This window comes from Notechis scutatus, chromosome 4, assembly GCF_049901735.1.
Source record: "Notechis scutatus isolate UNSWTSFEM ecotype Mainland chromosome 4, rNotScu1.2, whole genome shotgun sequence".
NCBI classification, from domain to species: Eukaryota; Metazoa; Chordata; class Lepidosauria; order Squamata; family Elapidae; genus Notechis; species Notechis scutatus.
Window position 1 is genome coordinate 26549481 of NC_142012.1, and position 22985 is coordinate 26572465.

The 22985-nt window shown below is 36.0% G+C and overlaps 1 protein-coding gene across 1 annotated transcript in view; it reads right to left on the reverse strand.

Annotated features, from left to right (window-relative positions):
• Window positions 1–9524: 9524 nt before the first annotated feature.
• Window positions 9525–22985, reverse strand: part of ARSJ (arylsulfatase family member J) — a 29100-nt gene continuing 15639 nt past the window's right edge. The window contains exon 2 of the mRNA XM_026668733.2: window positions 9525–14797. Coding sequence (XP_026524518.2) covers window positions 13411–14797 — 1387 coding nt within the window. The 3' untranslated portion in view covers window positions 9525–13410. The remainder of the gene's footprint in view (window positions 14798–22985) is intronic.

The window sequence follows — 22985 nt, forward strand, 5'->3', positions numbered from 1 at the left end:
TGCAAACTCTAGGCTTTAGAGAGAAGACCATTTATACAGAAGAAAAAGATGACTCTTAATACTAAATTGGGCACAGAACAGATTTCCCTACAAACTAAGGTTTTAGTTTAATAACTAGCCTTGCTCAAGGTAATGTATGGGAAGCTGTCTCCTAATATTAGCCCCACTACAATGATCTGATGGCTAGAGTAGAGCGCCCATGATTTCTGAAGGCAAGCTGTTCCACTGGTTAATTGCCCTTACTTAGGAAGTTTCTCTTAATTCCAGGTTGCTTCTCTCTTTGATCAGTTTCCAGCCATTATTTCTTGTCCTGCCCTCTGGTGCTTTGGAAAATAATTGGACCCCCTCTTCTTTGTGGCAGCTCCTCAAATACTGGAACACTGCTATCATTTCACCCCTAATTGTCATTTTCTTTAGATTAGCCAGACCCAAAACCTGAAGCTGTTCTTCATATGGTTTAGTCTTTTTTTTTTAGTATGGAGACCAAAATTGGTTGCAGTATTCCAGGTATGGTCTTACTAGGGTTTTGTAAAGCGGCACTAATACTTAATGTGATCTTGATTCTATGCCTCTGTTTATACAATCCAGGATTGTATTAGCTTTTTTGGCTGCTGCTGCACATTTCTGGTTCATATTCAAATGACCACACTTAGTATAGAGCTTGGTATAGAGAGTCATGGAGTTGATCTTGGAGAAACTTTGCAAATAAAGTTTGAGCCTGGCAAACTGTGTGAGAAAGAAGCTCAAATCAGCCATACTCTAATTCACTACCACAAAGAGAGTGGAAATAGAAAATTCAGATTTTCAAGATTGTTATTATAGCCTACATCTGTAAAATATAGTAACAGTCAAACTTGCTTAGCCCATTTCCTTATAGTTGTAGGGCTGACAGTTGGGGTCAGAAAGTGGGATGGCCACCAAGTAACCAGGTGAGCTTGATTGTCAAGTTTCTTAATGATTGCACTGGTTGTTCAGCAGTGTATTATACTGGAGTGATTTATTGATTGATTAAATTTGCATGCCACCTGTCTATCAAGTGACTACTAATTAAAAGCCATTGTTCCACATCCTTCCTTGTGTAACACATTTTCTGTGATACAGAATAAAAAATGGGAAGTAGGCAGAAAGAAAATATAAAAAGATTATAGATGAAAGAAGTCTTTAACCCAGAATTTATCCCTTCCTATGTATGTGAATCGGGCAGAGCAATGGCACAATATACAGAGCATAGAATCTCAAGAGGTCTAAAATTGACTTGAAGTAGAAAGCCATTGTGGAGAAAACTAATGACCAGAAGTATGAAAGTTACACTGGAAGGATGAAAAATGGTTGTGATTAGCTTGAATGTACAAAGCTGTCCCTAAATAAATTGCCCCTGGTTAGACTTTCTGTTGTGTAGCCATATAAGAAATGTTGTAGCTTCCATGTAATATTTCTTCCAATTTCTTAAATACCTGGCATACATCAGTTGCTCATCAGATGCTATTACCAGCAGGCACAATATTTCTGAAAGAAATATAGACGTAATACTGCCTTTGGCACTGAGGGTCGTTTAGTCAAATTTAAGGAAAGCCTGCAAAGATTTTCCAAATCCATAATAATCCTAATGCTAACATTAATCTGCCCTAGCAACAATTTCTGTCAAAACTAGCTGTAAGAGATGACATATTTATGTACCATATCTGAGCACTGTTTAATCCCATTTCTCCAAGGTTATCCCATTTTGTTTTTAAGTTGGGTTTTTATAACACCAAATAATTAAAAAACATTTTCCTCCAACTGGATGCTGTTTGATTGAATTGAGCTATAGTGCCCAGTATAGTTGATGACTACAGATTATGGGGGTTAGTATAAGAATGGGAGAATGAAATGAAGTATTTTTATGTTGGTTCTTTCTTGAGGGACACCATTGATTTTAGCAATATGTTCCTACTTGCCTGCCAGCTATTCAATTGTTGTGTAAAAAGCCATTTTATGTTGGACTGATTCCACTCTGATGGAATTTATAACAAAATCAAGGGCTTTTATCTGTGCCACATACAGATTCATCAAATGTCTGAAAATACCTTTTCCAGGCTCAGAAACCTATTTTAGCATTTTCCTTGAGATATACCCTCCTTGATGTTAGCCAAATGGATAGAATTTTATTCAGTGGGGTGGCCATTAACTGTCTCACAAGGAAAACAATAATGAAGGCAAGATATTCCACAAGTTGGAAAAACAAGCCAAGAATCCAATAAAATGTATGGGAAGCACATCTCGGGAAAAAGAGAAGGAAGAATATTAAACTAAAACCATTCTCAGATCTTGGCCTTACAGTCATGTGGAAAGTTTATAAGATCTCCTTTCCCCTTATTTCCTTAGGCAATACAGCTGTCTTGCCATGGTACATTGTAAGTACAAATGTAATAGAGTTGAAAGAATGGAATTGCAAAGTATATTTTAATTTCATAGTGTCAATGATGTTCTAGAGCTTTGCTGGCTGGGGAATTCTGGGAGTTGAAGTCCTCCAGGCTTAAAGTTGCCAAGGTTGGACACCCCTGTTCTGGAGTCTAGACTTACCTTACATGCCTTATATATTGGCTTATATATATAGAAGTTTTAATGTTGTAAGCAGCCACATATCAGATTTGTGCTTTTGATGGAATATTGCAGAGTGCTTGGACTGGATGCCTACTGATACAAAAAGAGAGGCCAAACATTTAGGGTGGTAATGGAAATTTAGGACAAGGAAGGTCAACTCTCTTTCCCTTCTTCTAGGCACACGATGTATAAACACGATGTATAAACATTGCCAAACTGATAGAAACATTTCTGGAACTTAAAGCTGTTTGTAATACACTGCTCAAAAAAACACTTAAACAACACAATGTAACTCCAAGCCAATCACACTTCTGTGAAAACAAACTGCCCACATAATAATCTGCAAATAATTTGTAGAATTATTATTTAGGCTGTCTTGAATAAAACTTCCTAAACGTTCTCAATTTGCAAATTAAATTGCTTATCAACTCTGGCTTAAGAGGATGGAAGAAGTTTGTTTGCTTGCCAAGTGAGGTTAAAAAAACGAAACTTCACGTTCTTGCTTTAATATGCTTCTTAATAAAAAGATTAAAAATCTTGAGGTGGTGTCTTGCATTGAATATCTATCAAAGCCTAAGAATCCACAGGTTGCTTTGCTCAGAGTCTTTAGCTTAAGGCACTCCGGAGGATTTTCTTTTAAGTCTTCATTATTACTTATCCTAATTTCTTATTATGCAATTGTATTTTATGTAAATATAATATGCGCAATTTTCTCTTTATTAGACTGCAGTACTGTCAACCTACCAATTCTTTTCTCTTCATTATTTAAGAGTAACAATAAAGAAATCGTATTTTTATCTTGTTCTGCTGTTGCTCGAAGTTATTTTAATTGAATTGTGATTGAGGGAACAGCACAGGTATTTAAATAATACAATGAACATAGGTGTATAAGCATCATTTTGCATTTTCTACATGCACTATAGAGTTGTTTGACTTTGAATCAGTGGGCTTTTTTTATAGGTTCTAAATGTTTGGAAACATTCTGGAAACTTGTCATTACATGGAGTCCTCAACTTACAACAGCAATTGCGGCTGGAATGGTGATACTGCAGAGGGATTAAGGCAGAACACATAAACTCATTCCCTTGACTTGCGACCTTTCCTGTCCACTGGGAATGAGACAACTTGCCACAGCCAACTCAATATGGCCAACTCGCAGTGGCCAACCCATCATGGCCAACTCTCCATAGCCAAGTCACCCAGCCAACTCACTGAGAGACAACTCATTGATGGACAATTTAACAATTCTATTTAATTATTTAAAATAAATAAAAATTATTTTAATTTTTGCCATTCATTCTGTCCTTCTTTTGCATCTTTTCTTTAATGATTTTATTCCACCATTTCTTTGATACTAGTATAACTCTTGTGCCACAGTGAGTTGTGACAAGATGGCTGTAGTGAGTTGGCCGTGGCAAGTTGGCCGTGGTGAATTGTCATAGATCTCTGTCCACTTCCTCATTGATTCTCTAAGGAAGCTGGCAGGGAAAGTTGCAAACAATGATTATGTGATCATGAGTGATGCAACAAGTCATAACTGTGAACAGGTTAGGATTTTCATTTTGGAATAAAGCTCTGTGGAACTAAGTTCTGGTTTTGCTTTTGTTTTGTGCTCTTCTAACTAGGTCAGTTCAAATGGCATTATTTATTAAATTTATATTGTGCCCTTCTCACTTTGAAGAGCAACTCTGATTGGACTGGATCACTGCTTCAGCAGCAGCATTAAAGACTAGAATACCCCACACCTATAATATTAAAATAATCAATAATCAACAGATACAGGCTTGAGTCATTAGTTGCTAATCCCATCAAAAAGCCTAACAAATAGCCTGAAAGAAACAATGATTCTTCTGAGGAACATTAATAGGTAAGCGTTATTGCTGGATTTGGCACAATCATTAACTGAATTCTTCCAAAGGTGCTTTTTCAAAAGGCAACTAGATTTATTTTGTTTTTTGTAGAAGACCCTTTACTTCTCACCCAAGAAGCTTCTTCAGTTCCGACCTAAAGAAAATTCTTTAGATTAGTTAGGTCATGTCTAAAGTTAGGCCATCACATATGATTAAGGATTTACATTCCTTCCTTGCACAAAAATTCCAGGGAAGTAAACTGTTTATGCCACTAATTTACTTGCTATTCTCTCTATGATAAGAATCAGGCTGCAACCTTTGTTTCTTACCTTTTTAATCTTAAAAATATTTTGAGATTAGTAGGCTGTAAAATGATTTTCAGCCCACCAAAGTGTTGGCTTGCCCTTCGACACACCTGTGCACCGCACCATATGTTCACTAGTTAGTAATTTACATGCTGAGGAAGTTTTCCCCCAAGCAAAAAATAACAAGAGTTTTATGCTGAAGTAGGTCCAGCATGAAACATAATAAATCCACCGTGTCCAGCATTTAATTTTATTTTGCTTCTTTGGCATAAATAGTAAAGACATCCTTAAGTCAAGCTCAATTCCAGGTGATTATATCCACACAGTTTTCTTGGCAGAATTGTTGAAGTGCTTTGCCAATGCCTTTTTCCAGGATGTTTTTTTTCAACTTTCCAGTCTAATGCAAATGTTTATTTCATTCGCAAAAGATAAATAAAACACTTTCCCACAGCAGTTTAAAAGATTTTTTTTTCTTTTTGGTAACATATATGGATCCATACTGAAGAAGCAACATGGATTGCTTCTTCTAAGTAATAGGGGACATGTGATCTCCCAGAGATTGGTAATTTACAGATTCAAAAGAATTGTCCTCAAAAACAAAGAGCAAGAATCATATTTAAGACGTGTGATTTGCAACCTCCCTCCTGAATTTCCTATACTCAAACAGCAGGGGGGGCTGTACATTCAATAGTGTCATTTTTGAATTTGTCTATTAAGATTAATCCCAAATTGGAGCAGGTTATCATGGACCTCAAAGGTAGGTGTGCATTGCTAAAGTAGTCAGAATATATCTTCTTATTCATGCTTATGATGTCCTGATCAGCATTTTGAAAGGAGAATGACAGCCACCTATAATAAAGTTCTTGATAAGTGATTAGAAATAAGCATGGATTTCAAAGGACATTATTCATACACAGATATAACTTGCTTTATTCTTTACACAGTACCATAAGGTAGCTGTTTATATGAAAAATATGCTGCCACCCCCACTACCCAATATTTAAAAGTCTACAGCTGGCATTGGGGAAAGGAAAAAATGACACTGATTGCTTAAATTTGAATGCAATTGTAATTAGAAGTTAAGATTAAAGGGTAAGTCATAATTCTTTGAAATGATTAGTATGAAGAACGGGAAAAAAATCAGAGACTCAGCTTAGGAAGTAATTGAAAAGTTAAGGTTCATGTTGTGTGGGGACTGAGAATAATTAGTAGCTCTGTATGTGTTGTGGTTCACCGGCAGCAGGTGCGGACGGCTGAGGTCTTGGAAAGTGAGGACTCAAATGAGGGGCCTACAGGTGATGCAGGGATGGAGCCAGGACCATCAGGGAGTGCAATGCTGCCTTCGGAGATTGTGAAGGCTGGCAGCAGTGATGAAGAGGTCCCGGAGGAACCTGTGCCCAGTGCAAGTGCAGGGCTGCTCGAAGGAAAGAGCAGCTGCAGCAGCATGGGCAACTCGGGAGTAAGGCTGCAAGGTAATGGCCCCTCCCTCAAGTGATAAAAGCCAGCTGAGAAACTAGAGTTCTTTGCAGGAAGCAAAGAAGTTTTTGCACTCAAGCCTCGTGGACGTTCTGAATATTTAAGGTTGGTGTTTGGAGACTCCTTGTGTTTGAAATATTTCTTAGTAACTTTATCTTGTGTTCTTGCCAGCCTTGCATAACCTTGGCAAGGCTTGTTCTTATCAGAGACAATGTTTGAAACAGCCTTTAAACCATGAAGGAACGGAATTCATAAAGAATTGTTAAAAGGTATTGCTGTTTAGCTCTGTTTCGTGTTTGTTTCCTTGAAGAAAGTTTGGGTCAGAACAGTATGTGTGGTTATACACACATACGTATGTATGTACGGTATGTATGTATATCTGTATTTTTAGCAACATTATAGATGGGGGTTGTAAATCAAAGTTTTATGTGGTACATTTAGGAAGGAGCCTCAACCTAGGGGAAATTGATGTCTTGGTGTGTAAGACATTTTGGCCAATACAGGTAGTTCTCGACTTACAACAGTTTGTTTAGTGACCATTCAAAGTTACACCAGCACTGAAAAAATGACATGGCTATTTTTTCATACATCCATTGCAGCATCCCTGTGGTCATGTGATCAAAATTTGGATGCTTGGCAACTGACTCGTATTTAGGATGGTTGCAATGTCCTGGGGTCATGTGATCACACTTTGTGATCTTCTGACAAGCAAGTCAATGGGGAAGCCAGATTCACTTAACAACCCTGCTATTAACAAGTGCAGTGATTCACTTAACGGTGGCAAGGAAGGTTGTAAAATGGGGCAAAACTCACTTAACAAATGTTTCACTTAGCAACATTAATGTTGGTCTCAATTGTGGTCGTAAGTCGAAGGACAACTTGTACTTTTCACAAGTTTGGATAGTGCCATCTGCATTATTTACTATAATGCATAATAATATTAATAGGCAATAAATAGCTGCTGATTTATTGATAATCAGATTCCTTTTAGGATCTTTCAAGTATAAAGACAATGAAGGTGTACTTGTAGATATTTCAAAGGAATTATTTCAAAATTATTTCAAAGGAATCAGAAGAACAGAAGAAATGTTAGAGCTCAAGTATCTTTTTTTTTTTTTAGTAAGAATGTTAAAATGTAAAGAAAACAAAGTTGGCATAAATTTACTTCTGCTCAACTTGAATCTATAATGCATTTCAAAACATCTTATCCAATCCTCTTTGTCTGATTCTCAAGATGACTATTCTGTCTTTTTAAAGAAGTGGTGGTAATGGTTGTGTCACAAAATGGAAATTGTCAGATGAAGCTTTTTATCCTCCTGGTAAAAGGAAAGTCCATATTTCAAATAAGCTGGTTTTAAATTTTACATTTTAAATTCAGTTTTCAAGTCGCATTTTCTTCCCCCTCATATATGCATTTGTAACTATGGGCAGTCAGCTTTCAGTAAAACAATGAGCTCCAAGCCATACTGGCTAGTGTTTCTGGATCATGCAGATCCAATGTGTCTAAGAGTCCTGTACTGGAAAGGCTGGCCCTTTTTCTTTGTGGCCCCTTGAATATGAATGCCCTGTTTTATAGAGATTCTTCCCTGTGCATTGATTCTTGTTAAAACAGGCTAGAATAGGGTGTCAAATTCACGTTGTCGCAGCAGAGTCACGTGATGTATCAGGACTTTTTTCCCCTTAACTAAACTGGGTGTGGCTGTGGCCAGTGCGTGACACATCTGGTCCGTGGGACACAAGTTTGACTAGACTAGACTGAACTAGAATGACAGAATAATAGAGTGGGAAAAGATGTCTTCTAGTCTGATCATGGCGAACTTCAGTCTTTTCTGTGAAAATTTTTCCAGTTATTCATATCATTGCTCATACATAATTGCATCTGTCTGCATTAGGGATTTAACCTTAACGTGTTAACAGGAACAACAGCATCATGATTTTACAAAAATGGAAATCCTAGTATAGAAATGTGTGCAAGCTCTCTTGAGAAAAATTGTGCATTTCTTCTCTACATTTCTTCTCTACATTTCTTCTCTTACTGCTTATATGTATGTGAGATACTATCGGGGGGGACAATAGAGTCACTCCCATTTTTCAGCCCTACTCCTTATGGCCCTAACAGATCGGTGTTTTCTGCTCTCCTAACCTTCCAATATTGAGACTATGTAGTCCAGAAAAATTACCCATAATTAGGGAAGGCTGTGCTAGTTGTTTCTCTTCAAGAGATCTCATTTGTATTCATGTATGAGTGTGCATGCGTGTATGGAGAGACAGAGAGACAGTGGGGGTGAGAGGGAGGAGGTGAAACATGTGTTGGACCTCTGTAATTAATGCGAGTAACTTTTGTGCAAAATGTATAAAATGCACACCAGGCAGTTAGTAGTTACTAATAAGCAGTACATGTAACTGCACATTTCATACGATTGTTGTTAACATTTCTCCTCCCAAAAGACTTAAGTCATGGGTAGCTTATTTTTCAATGACTAGAGGCATTTACTTCTCTCTCCAGCGTATTTTCTGGAGCAGCTACAACAAGATGATTGAAGCCATGTGGATTTTCTGCTTTTCTGGGCTGTTCTTTTTATCATATTTTATAAAGCCATCTCAATATTAGTTTTTTTAACTTGGAAAGTCAATGACATAATAGAGTATTAATTTTCATAAAAATAAACTATTTTAATAGACATATACAATATATTCACATAGCTTTTTCTACTCCCCCCCCCCCAAGAAAATAAAGTAATTGGTTACAGTTACAGAGTCAAATCATTACCTTGAAAACAAGTGAGACAAGCACATAATGAAGAGATGCACTTGAGCAAGGTTTTTCACAGGTCTTTCTGATTTACAGCTACGTGAAGCAGCAATCTCTTAGGAATAGCAACGGAGCAACAAACTAACCACCCGTAAAGTACAAGCCAAAATATTTGGACTTGTGACACAATTAATTATGTCATGCTTGTACTGCAAGGGGCAGTCTGCTTCTTCTTCCCCCCTCCCTTGTCTTATTTTTTACAAAGTATACAACTCTTCATTCAGGCTTCTTATCTTGGCAAGCTACTTTCATATCAGAAAATACCCAAGAATGAGCTCCATAGGGATTTTAGAGACTGATGGGATGCAGCTTAGCACTGAAGAGACATTCTGATTCTGCAATAGGTTGGTAGCAACAATTAGAAAAACAAGACTACCTTCATTATTTGGGTGTCTTGTTTATTTCTTTCCTTTTGTTTGTTTGGCAGAATTATTGCAAATCCTTTAAGATAGTATACAAAGATCAAAAACATGTTACAGGTTTTTTTTTTTTTAAAAAAAACTTTCTTACAGGATCAGGACTGTAGGGATAGTGGGATAATGCCGATCCAGGGATAGAAGTGATAGAGAAGGTACATATCCAAGGTTCATTAGGATGATGTTGTCTTGATGGGAGATGCTGACCCTGCCAATTCTTGTAGGACAGGTAGAAACAATTGGAGAAAGGCTATCCTGTAATGTACAGCCCCTTTAGACATGAAGAGCTTTATAGATAACTATAGGCACTTTGAATGGCAAGGGAAATCTAAATGGCAAGGCAAGTAAAGATAAACTGAAATTTACTCATAATTGCTCTTAATGTGGTATCCTGAAGCAGGAAGGGCAGCCTCATGTACACTGTGTTGAAATAGGCTCTTCCAATACAGGAAAAGAGTGCTATTAGTACACAAGATAAATCTGTGGAAGAGTTTTCTCAGCTGCAGCTGCCATTTGCTTGCAATAGGAGTCTAGAACAGGGGTGTCAAACTGGCAAGGCAGTTTGCATCATGTGTAGCCCACGCCCACCCCAGCTCCGCAAAGGGGGGAAAGCGTCACAAATGTCACATGACAGCAAAGTGATGCTGCAAGTTTGACACTCATGGTCTAGGAGATCAAAATTGTGTGCCAGTAAGCAGGATGGACCCTAAAAATGAAGAATCATTAAATCCAGAGTCATCTAGTTTTGTTAGAGTTAGATCTAAATCATTTCCTCCAATTCTAGACCCCAACCGCATCTGGTCATGGATCCAGAATAGGATTTGCAGAATTAGACATACACAGGTTTGCATCACTAGTATACAGTATTGTTACCTGATCTCATGCTGTCAATGATCATGTACAGCAGCAATTTGTAGATTTTAACAAAGATCAGGGTAAGTGACAAGTGAAATATCCCACAAAGTGAAGATTTTAGGTTTACTATTTCCTTCCCAGCACCAAACAGAATTGAACCTGAAAAAGGAGAACCACTGAAGCATAGTCTCTCATTCCCAACTTTCTAAATCAATCCCAAGGTACTGAAAACCAGTAAGACATTAAGAAGAACCAAGAAAGTTTGCCCCCTCTCCCAGGCAAAATCAGTACTGTATCAAATAGTGAAATCTGTCTGAAAAGAATCCAAATTAAATTTCAGTTTACAGAAGAAATGCCCCTCCATTAAATAGTTACGACTGTAACTGCTATTTGATTATTGTCAGTTGCTTAGTTTGTGTTCATGGAATGTCACCTATTCTAAGGAAGATTGGATCTGGATGGCCTATTGTTTCACGGGAGTGCAGCTTTTAGCCACTGCCCTTACTTACAAGCAATTCCCTTATATGTTAGTAAGATATATTTGTGGCTAAATTCTGCCGAATGAATTCACATGGTGACTATAAAACTAGTATAAAACTCTCTTAGCTGGAGGCTTTCTTTGCCTATGCTGACTCTATTGAGATTTATTGAAACTGCTGGGAAACAGTAAATTAGGAATGTCGGGTTCTGCCACGCTCTGTTTTTGGGTTTGGACAATGGTAGAAAGCTACCTATTTTATAAATGTAGTTAGGAAATCTGATGACACCTTTAAATGGAGTATGCTGTTTAAATCTTCAGAATGATTGGAGTAAAAATGGAACCTGGTCTCTTCAAATCAGCCAAGAGTGATTTTAAAGGGTGTAGGAGAGTTACTGAAAATTTTGGCTTTGCAAGATCTTCAAACACCCTTGCAGTTTTTCAGAGTTGAAAAGAGAAGTTGAATGGTGTGATGAACTGATAGTGACATGAGTAGCAAGCCAATTACTTCAATAGCCTTCCTGCCCTTGTCTGTTTCCCTTTTCTGATAGAATTCAATTAGGACAGTTTGTTTAAAGGGAGACAGATTTATTCTACTCTCTTTTATCTGTTTTGCTAGGGCCTTTGTGATCCTACACATTTCCCTCAATTCACAATCATTATATTCCTTTTATTAGATCATACCATTTATCAGACCAATCTATTTTGTAGCATAATCCAATCCAACTTTGTATTCCGTTTGTATGCTCTTACTTTTCTCCTTTTAAAATGTTTATTGGTTTATAATCAGAAGTCAATATAAAATATTTACTCTGCTATTGCCTGTATTTCCTACATCTTGTCCTAACTCAGTCTAAAATGATCGAGTTCACTGCTTGAACTCTAGGATGCATATATCTAAATTATTTTATGTCATTGTAAATGTTACATTGTAGTGCATTCTAAATGCAATTATGATATATTTCTATTTTTAAAACAATGTTGGACTAGCAATGTTGCCTTAAATATTTATGTTTTTATTAAATCTAGGGCAGTTTGATCTAATAGTTAAGGCACCAGGAAAATGTGAATTCCAGTTTTGCCTTAGGCATGAAAGCCAGCTGGGTGACTTTCTCCCAGCCCAATTCAACAATGGAGTTATTGTCGTGTGGAAAATGGGAGGAGGAAGGGCTATTAGCTATGTTTGCCACCTTGAGTATTTTATAAAAATAATAAAAGTAGGATTTTTTAAAAAAAAAATTAAAAATAAATACAGTGAATATTCACAACTATAGAAAGAAAAATTATCAACCAATAAATCAATAATAAATATATAAATAGTTATCTATATGTCCTTTGTTAGACAATGGAGAGAGTATCGTGCTATCATTTTACTTTTGGACTTAAAGAGGTATATCAAGAATTTATTTGGGTAAAACCTTGAATCCACAGATTTTCATCTGATTTTATAGATGAACAAAATGCTGGCATTTTGATGCTTGCCCGTTAGAGTTAATGACTGAATAGAGACATGGATTAATGGACTATGTCTATCAAATCAGTGTTGACTCTTAGCAACCACTTAGATTTTCTCCATGACTATAGACACATCTGCATGAAGGTAAAATGTTGTGATGATGCAGAGCAAACCACATGACTTACATGTTGGGATACCAAGCGTGAAAGGCTGGAGTTACATTGTAAAATAACAACGTACATTTTTTGTTCTTTATGTTGTGGTTACTATTAGATGCCTATGTGGTTATTAAATGTCTAATAGGTTCAAGTAAAATCTTATATTTAAATCTTGAATTATACATTTCAATGAAAACATAACATGTTCATATTTCTCTAATAATCTCAGTGCATATTCAGTTTCCATAGAGGATATTCCTTAGCAGTACTTGGTGTATTACCTGACTGCCATTCTTTGCAAAGTTATTTGTGGATACTGTAGTAATTTGAGTGTATTAACGCACACATCATCTAATCCAGGATTTCAATTTAATCTTTTTGTAATTATAACCATTTATAAGGCATTTTATTTATATTTTATTTTTATTGGAAGGAATTATAGCCTGGCACATTCTAGAAGGGGGAAAAGTCATTTCCAATTGAAAGCCAGGCAAAATCTATAGCAGCCTTTTCACCACCACTTATTTAAGTTACTTTGGTAGCAATATCTGAATCTGCTTCATCCAATCAAAATTAGGAGATAAACCCAAACTCTTTTAACATTTTGTCTTTTTTGTTTTGGTCTATTTTCTTTAATCCAGTGGAGATTTTATGTCTAATTAAAATGTGCAGATGGGTCCGAGTTCAAAACCATATAGGCAAGTGTCCTAGAAATTAGGCTCGATTTAGTTATGAGTGCAAAACATATCCGTAAGACTTTATAATTCTCTGTATAGGCATTGACGTTAACCACATCTTACATATGAATTCTTCTGTTCTAATTCAAGCCCAAATAAAAACCTCAAGAGTGCAGAAATGACACTTTGGTGTTGATATTTCAAGTACAAATGTTGGAGAACATTTCACTTTCACTTCAAACAATGACATTCTGAGGCCACGCACCTTTATTTGGAAGTCAGCCTATAATGCTTTTGACGAAGATAAGCATGGTTAGAATTGCAGCATAAAATTCCAGCTGAAATCATTGATTTAAAAGGCAATTCAAGGAGTGTCCTTTCTGCCTATTAGATTTCTTCTTGGTTTGCTTTTGCTTTTTACCCAGCTTGTTTTTATTTAACATCTTATTGTTTTTATTCTCCTTAAACCATGGGCCCCACACTCCCCCATTAAAATTTGGGTTGCTCCTGGGGTCTTTGGGTGGGTAGCGGACAGGCACGGCTGTCTTATTGAACTGGGAGAGCCTTCGCAACAGCTGCTTGACTATACTTGGATACTTATTGGAGAGGTCCTCTCGTTCATAAGGATCGGCCGTGATATTGAACAACCACACCGTTTTACCTGCTGTCCATGAAACCCGTTCATTGTGCCAGCGATTGGGACCAACATTACTAAAAGACTGAGGAGGGACCCAGTCGCCATATCCTGGGTTTCCTGTTAGTAGTTTCCAGTGGCTTACCCGGATGGCTGACTGAATGGCAGTGTTCCATATTCCAAAGCCAGCTGCCCAAGAACCATTTCTGGCTTTTGTGTATATGGGATCAATATTATGTAAAATATCTATTCTTGGAGACCGCCTGCCTTCACTGATGGTCTCCCAAACATCATAGCCATCCAATTGTATATCTTCATCAATCTGTCCTTCCGCTAAGGTAATAAGTGTTGGAAACCAGTCGGTTATATGTATAAGCTCCTTGCATATACTTCCCTTGGTTTTAAGTAAAGGGCTATGAACAAAGCCAACTGCTCGAATCCCTCCCTCCCAATAAGTACCTTTGCTTCCTCTGAGAGGCCAGTTATTTCCACCAGCTGTTGGCTGGCCTCCATTGTCCGAAGAGTAAATTATAACACTGTTGCTATAATAACCATATCGCTTTAATGCACGGGTCACATTGTTGATAGCTTCATCCAAGCATGCCAGCATGGCAGCGTATCTGCGCCGATTGATATTATTAATTGACCTATAATGTTCATAATACTTGCCCGGGGCCTGAAGTGGTGAGTGAACAGCTTGGTATGCAAGGTATAAGAATATGGGTTCCCTGGGATTATGGGAGGCTAAGATTTGTTCCACTCTTTGAGTGTACATCTGTGTGGAATACATTCCATTGTCATGATCCCAAGCAGCGTTGTCATTTTCATATAAGTCATAGCCACACATTCGAGGACTGTCACACTTGTAATGGGTGTAATAATCACCACTGCCCAAAAGAGAGCCAAAAAAGGTATCAAAGCCCCGTTGAGTTGGCATACATTCTTTGCGATAAAAGCCCAAGTGCCATTTGCCAATCATGTGGGTTGAATAACCTGCTTCTTTCAGTTTCTGAGGTAGTGTCACATTGTCCAGAGGCAGGCAGTTCGGCTGGGTGGGCCGTATGACAGAATGCTGAAGACCTGTGTGGATTTGATACCTGAAAGAAAGAAAGCACACCTTAGATGAAGGAGGAAAAAAATAAACTGTAAACTGATATCACGAACAGGATGGAATGCACAATGGAGCTTGGAGCACAGCTCTATCCATCTTTATCTGGAAGCAAGCCCAGAAACATTCTTTATGGTTCTCAAGCTAACTACTGGGTTCCAGATCTGAAATTTGTGATACACTGTATGAAAATGCATTCTTGCTAAGAAAGAAAGATATTCCTTTTTTATCTTCTCAGGGCTCTTTGCCAAATGACATGTGGAGGGTGGATTCAAGTTATGGAACCTCACCAATAAAGTGCCTTCTCCAAGGTGGTATGCTTGGCATAATGTCTTTTAGGCATCAGGCAAAACCGCTTCTCTTTTCTCAGGCGTTCATACAATTTTATAATCAATATGATTTTAAGATTTTAAGATCTAACTTGAATAGTGGCCATTATGTTCCCTATGCTAAAAATTGTACCTTATTGTAAAATTGCATTTTATTATTTTTATTAATTAATTACTTTTTTTTGTTTTTGTAATCTTTTAAATAATAGTAAATCATGAAGACTATTTTGTTCACAGGGTGGATTACAAGAAATAAACCCTGTGACTTCCATAAAACCCTCAAGTTGATTTATTAGTCTAAGTAATTACTGGCTCTTCAAATACAAAAAAATATTAGTTCTGAGGCTCCTTCCTTCCTTCCTTCCTTCCTTCCTTCCTTCCTTCCTTCCTTCCTTCCTTCCTTCCTTCCTTCCTTCCTTCCTTCCTTCCTTTTATTTTATGCTAATCATTTAAATGCATCCTAATTATTTTTCAGACGTGACTTTAAAAGAGTTGTTTGTACCCCAGTATCAAAATGATACTGTCAAAAAATGACACTGTATGCATGATTTGAAATCAACCATCGACAATTTCTAGAACAACTTCAGATTTTCAAGCAGAAAGACACATTCAAGTGCACTATAATACTCATAAATTTTCAGTATATTGTTAAAGCAGCAGCTCTAGTAACTGACTGATTGTAAAAAGTAAAATTGAAGCTTTGATCAAAGCATTCACTTCAAAGCTTTGTATCATTTATTAAATAGGTATTATCTTAACCCATGAAGCCCAACTTTGATAGGGTTGCGATCTGGATATACTAGAGTCCCATGAAACTCTGAATAACAGCTTGTCCTTTCTCCTATAATTGTGAAGATGTGAATGGTAACACCAGTTCAACAAATAGACAATGGATTTGTATAGGTTTATTTTATTTTATTTCATTTGCTATATGTTTGGCAATATAGTGGAGCAGGATCTAGTGCTCTTAATCTTAGTCATTTCATTTACTTGCTGAAAAGGGATAGTGATTGCATAATCAAATTTCTCTTAATTCTGTTTAAATCTATATTACAGAAGACAGGCATCTATATGTACACTATGAAAAAAAAGCTGGATGGAATTTGATGCTGAGATGTCATGTTAAGACTCATTTCCTGTAGAACAAGAACTTTAAATAAAAGCAGATCTTCCTGTCCATCCAACCCCAGCAATGCAATCTGAGAAAGAATATGCTTACTTATGACCAACTTGTATAAATACTACAGCCAAAAAAGCCCTATAAAAAAAGAACCCTGGAATGCTTAGATTTTTTTTTAAATTTCCATGGTTTTTAATTATTCACATGCATAAATATTCATTATATCTTTAATCAAAAACAGCCCAGTTATCATTCCAACTAATACATGGAACATATGTGAGGAATCCTCATGTTTACTGAGAAGGGAATAAGCACTATATTACACAAATGATGCTGTAGCAATTACATTTTTGGTTACAAGTTAAACAAAATGTAAAAACTATGCTCTTGAATTGTGATGGCGAAGAAAACGTCTGAGAACAGCTTGGACTGCTAGAAAGACCAATTATTCAATACTAGATGATATAAAACCAGACTGCTCACTAGAAGCATTAATAATGAAGCCAAAGGTTAAATATTTTGAATGCACAATGTAAAGGAAAAAGTCAAGGGAGAAGGCATAGAAAAATGAAAGGCTTTCTAAAAAGAGGTGACAAGGTGGCCAGGTACTATTATTGATGACACAAGGATGAACTTAAAAGAACAAGTGAAATTATGTAGATGAAGTCACAGACACAACTGAATGCCTGAATAACATTTTGAAAATGGAAGGAATGGGAAGGGGTACACAAACATAATTATCTCATTCACTGAAAAAACATGAAGTCCATTCTCTTGAAGATAAAAGCAGGGGGAAAGGTGCCTACGTTTTCTGAATGCATTTAATACATTCCCCACATTTTTTTTCAAAAAGTTGCAGAAGCAGTGGGTTAAATCTACTGTCCTGCTTTGAAAAGTCATTTACATTATTGTTATTTCTTTCTTCTCAGGCTGTCCTGCAGCCCATACATGTAATCTTGTGGGGTTTTTTTTAACTGATACCATTTACATAAGAGGACATATTTGTCAAAAATAAATATTTGAAAAAGTTGAAGGAATTCTAGAAACAATCTTAAGAGGACTGTTGTAATATATTCTTGACCCTTCCTGAAATATCAGAGCTGTATTTTATTGAATCTCTGTATGGAAAAAAAAATCAGTGTCCCTGCCTATAAACCCCATTCTTTTATAAATCTAGCTAGTCTATTCTGATGCATTCATATGCAATGGCTTGAGTTCTTGGAGCATACAAATATTTTAAAGAGTAATGCTTCATGTGATACAGTGAGCTAATAGAAGCAACAGTAAATGAAGGACTGTACTGAGTTTATTTGCCTTCCAGGCATAAACAAAACTTTAAAGGATTTGTAGAATTTGGGACTATTATTGTTACAATTGAATAGAAGAATTAGATGAATTCAGGAACTCCACAAATATGGACTGCCCTGGATTTCACCCTTCGATTGATGATTTCCAGTTCCGACACTACTTCTCTCCAGTGGCTGCTTAAGGACAAACAGTCCATAACTACAGCACAGGTGGCTAGATTCTGCACAGCAGCACTGAGGATTCATTAGAAAAATGTGTCTATTCCACTGTAGCTATTTTATTCAACAAACGTGGCAAAGCTGTTGCACTGTTTATTCCTTTCCCTTTTTGTATTAAACTGACTATGGGCCACACAGTTTATGGATTGTAATTCTAGCATAGTTAGACCGTGTATAATTGACAGACTGGATTTTATCATAGTTTTTAGTTATTTGTTATTTTCTACTAGAATTTTTTAATTGTATATTTATTGAGTGTTTTTATTTGTTCTGGTCTCTGGTCTATGACTGTAATAAACTGAAATGGGTTAAACTGAGATCAGCATACAGAACCTTTGGTCACGAATGCTTCTGACCATGACCAAATCGGGTTCCAACCAAAAAAATCACATTTTTTTTCGTGGCCAATTTCCCCTTCTATGCCATTTTTTTTTGTAAGTGCCAAATTTCAAAAATTTGGTTCAGGACCGAATCGGGTTACGACCAAAGTTATGGAATGAATTATGGTCGTGACCAGAGGTTCTACTGTATATGGGACTGATTGGGGTAGATTGTAGGGGTGATACCAAAATATAATTTTATCATATTTATCTATATATTAAATTATTGTATTTTATTTTATTCCAATTTCATTTCAAATTGTGTTTTATCCAATTCCATTTTAAATTGTTTTTATCAGATTTTAGAAATAATTTGTGCCTGGAACTCTGCACTTTGATATGGCCCAAGGGCTAATCAATAAAGTGAAGTAAGTAACCTTTGCCTGTTCACTTTTACTGTGTCACTTTAACTAAAGATCACCCCAAGTACTGCAGCTGTTTTTTCAGGGGATCTGTTCTAATACCCTAATCATTCCACCTGCTGTTTTCCCTTCCTGTTCTGTATTTTCTAGGCACAAATCAGACAGGAATATTTTCAGAGATAGTGTCTAATTTGAGAATTTACTCTAATTTGCAAGGACTATTCTATTTTAATATTTCATTAAGCATGTTTCCCATTGCTGAATTACAGCATGGAACTACTTTACTTTGCATATTTTTAATCTTTAATTTAAAACATATTATATATCATTAGCTGTTAGCTGAGTATTTTTTTAAAAAAATTTTTTAGATATTTAAAATAACTGTGTCAGCTTAGAAGCCATTTTTCTTTGAGGCTTCTGGGCTGCCACATTCAGTGCCTGGGAATTTGGGAGGGGGACTTCAAGGATCGGTGGAAGATTAGCCACAACAACATTAATTTCTCAGAAAGTCAAGGACACATTGCCCTGCACCTGGAGGGGAGTGACTAGGGATAGTTTCCAGTTGGAACGAAGTAATGATTGGACCATGTGATGCAGGAGTTGATTTTTGAGTTTTCTTTGGGCTGGGGAAAACCCAGAACTCTCAGATTCAGGTTTTTCCCAGATGTGCCAATATGATATATCTAATAAAATGGATCTTTGGGAAGATGATATTCTCAGAATCTTTTTCTCTGGAGGCTGTTACTTGGAATGCTGACAAACTGTCTCTGGAGATATTTCAGATGAAAAAGTGTTATTTGTGACAATTTCATAAAATGGATAGAATAAAATTATCATATGCACATATGAATATTCTGTTGAAATCGCCCTTGGGTAGCTTAATTAAAATGTTTAAACTGCTCAGTGCTCCTCCAGGAAAAACAACAGCATATTATCAAGATTAAAGTTTTAAAAGCTGGAAGACTTTATTCTACAAATTGATTAAAAATCTATCTAAAAGTCTATACATTGCACACAAAATTCCGCAAGATTATGCCCTCCAGCAAATGGCTAAGCTAAATTTCAGTTATGGGAGCTGTAGGCAATGCATCTGACCAGTAACAGACTGGGCAAAGTTGCCTTAACAAATGGCAATTAAACTTTATATAATGTAGCAGAATTTTGGAAAGTCACTGTCAAAAGACAGCTGAACCTGCGCTAAATCAGTTATGTGATTTAGCATGAAACAACCTTTCCAATTGGTTACTAATTAGCTATCACTCAGCCAATTCTATATTAGCTCTGTATTCTATTATAGAACCATATTTGCAATATGTGTTTATTAGAAACTGTTCAGGCTAGATGGGAAAACTTTGAATCTTTATAGTCCTATCAAATCTAACATTAAGTTGGAACATTTTCCTTGCAGTGAATTACCACTTCCTGAACAGATACTGAAAACTTCCTTGTTCTGTCTAAAACTTACCTGTGCAACATGATCTTTTTCAAGGGTGTTTCTTATCTCCTGTTTCCTAATTTGTTCCAGATCATTATGCATTTTAAATTATTCCAGCAGTTCTAACTTCCTAGGTCCTGATCTATGTCTGGCTGTAGTCTACATTTTATAAAAAGACATTGTCTTTTCTTTTTTTAAAAAAACCAATATAACAACCAATTAAATTCATCATAGTACCAAGATATTTTTAAATAAAAATAAATATATATTTATTTTTATAAATAAAATAATTGTTAAGGGGTACATTGAAAATAAAAAAACCTGAAAAGCTATCAAAGAGTTGTTGTTGGAGTTGTTGGGGAATATTCCAAATATCATAGAAAAAAGAATTGTAAACGTAAGAAAAGGCCGTATTTCCAAGGGTTATATCTTCTGCCTTTTCTTGATGAAACAACTATTCTCCACTATTCTAAAGTCCAGGATATTCTAACTGGACTTTAATATAATTAATGCTAGCAGAAATTTGAAATCCATTAGAAAGAGCCAGATGGGGAATGGGCTGGTTCGATCATAAAACAATGGTAGAATTAACTATTTAGATCAATGTGCTTTTGAAATATTTGTGAAATCAATGTCCTGGGTAAGGATGCATTCCAAGCTTGGAAAGTATTATCACAAAATAAAAATGATATATGGACAAGATTATGATTTATACCTAATTCTTTTTTATTTTCAGGTACAATAAAAGAAGATACTTTCTGTTATTGAAAACACAAATGTCCTAAACATGATGTATGCACGCAAGTTGAAATTACTTTATCTCAGAAGACATTAGCTTTGATTCCAAGAACAAGCTCAACATTAATATAGTGTGTGTAAGAGAGAGAGAGAAAGAGTAAATTGACTTTTTGGCAATACTTATTTCCTTTTTGAATATAACATTATAGAACAAGGATAGAAATAAGTCAGCTAAAATGTATCATGACATTAAGGACTAAGCATTTGAATTATCTGACCCAGTTTTGTATGCATTTACATTACCTAAACAGACTGATATACTCCTTCAAATTATATTGAGGATTGCTTCTTGGAGGAACAGGGTAAACAGATTAAATTGGAAATTCCTTTTTTTGTTTGATTCGAGTTGCAGTTGTTTTGGAATCTAGATTTTTTTTTACTTTAACAGTTAAAAGATAGATAAATGTTTTTTGGCTTTAATATCCAAACCAATCTTAAGACTGCGACAATTTTTGCAAACGCAATTATAATTCCTTCTATTCTCTGCAGTTGTATAGACCACAAAGAACAATAGTATTGTTAAAGATATTAACCTAATAGCTATTAGATAATCACCTAATATAATCTAATTCAATGACATCACAGTTGGCCTTCAATTAAAATTATTCCCCTACTTATTTTCCCTGGATATTATTAAACAAAATTTACCTTTCTGTTATATATTTTTTCCAGGCAGAATATTTATACTTAGCTCTGTCCAGCTGTCTATATATTTGAGACACTCTGTAACTTTATATGGGACAGAATGTAAACACAATTTATTCATAAATTGTGATGCAAACACTGTATCACTGCAAGTCACTGCATAATGACATGAAATCAAATTTGTATTTTATGTATATATGACAGCTTTCTGATAAATCATGTAAGCTTTCAATCTCCCTATTTTGAGCAGTGCATATATATTCTGTGAATTGCATTTTTTGATACCAAGAATGAGCCAAGGCTTCCTACTTCCTGGGCTGTGTCATCCATGTTAGACTCATAATACTCTCTACAGCCATCAAACAGCAATCCCATAAAAAAGGAAGAGTCCAAAAAATACACCTCAAGCTGCAGAACTGCAAAGTCTACTCTTAGACTTAGTAAAAAAAAAAAGCTGCATTAAAACAGTTTTGTTCTGTTAATAGAGATTGATGGTTGAGAGAAGTCAATTCAGATACCATTATAGAATATTCAGTATGATGCTGACAGAACAGTTCCAGAGCCCGCTGCCAAAGCAAATTAAATGAGCTCTTAAGCTCATCCAACAAGAATGATGTTCTTGGCTAGAAAATCAAGCAAGGAGAAATTGGAGTTCTAAGCACTTTGTTCCACGTAATTCTACAAAACCAAGGCAGAGAGAAAGATAAGAAAGAAAATAAGGTTTCCAGACATCTGACAAAGATGGAGCAAGCAAGCAGGAATTAATATAAAGTGCCAGGAGCTATACTATCTAGGATATTATAATCAAGAACAGTGATGGTGAACTTATGACATGTTAAAGGAGACACACCATTAAACTTTAATGTACAGTAAAACCTGACAACAACTGTTCTTGAAAACATGTCCTGTTTCATGTGATGTTTGCAGACTGTAGAGGTCACGTGAGGATCAGATGTGCTTTCACATGGCCTTCAGTCCCTCTGTAAGTTGCACAAGAAAGTATACATTCAAAGTGTACATTATGTACACAAATGTACATTAGTGTACATTCAAAGTGACAATAAAGTTATTCTAAGTCTAAGTCTTCCCTTTTGTTCATACACCTAAATGTCAAATTAGGCATTTCCTGACTTTTTGACATGCTGAACCCAAAAGTTTGCTGTCACTGAAGAAGAGCCTTTTGTAGCCTCAATTTTTTGGGGACTTTGAACTTTTTAGGTTCAACTGGATGGCATACTTTAGAAGTCAAAAATAACATTATAGTTGGCAATTGATGCAATATTTGAAATAATGTTTAAAAGAATAGTATTCTGGGCAATTAGATGATAAGCAAACAATCTATGATGATTTTAGCACATTCATTTCTGGGACAGATGAAGGAGTTCAGAAAGTCAGAGAATCAACAAAGCAAGACTTCTGAGAGAGTGACAGGGGGAAGACTGCGGACAGCATGTTAATAGCGATTCCTTTTATGCAATGTTCAGTTTCAGGAAAAGGATAAAGAAAGAAAAAAGAAAAAAAGAAAAGAAACCAAGATTTCCTTTTTTAAAAAAGTTTTCTTGCCATAGCAAAGTGGGAGAAT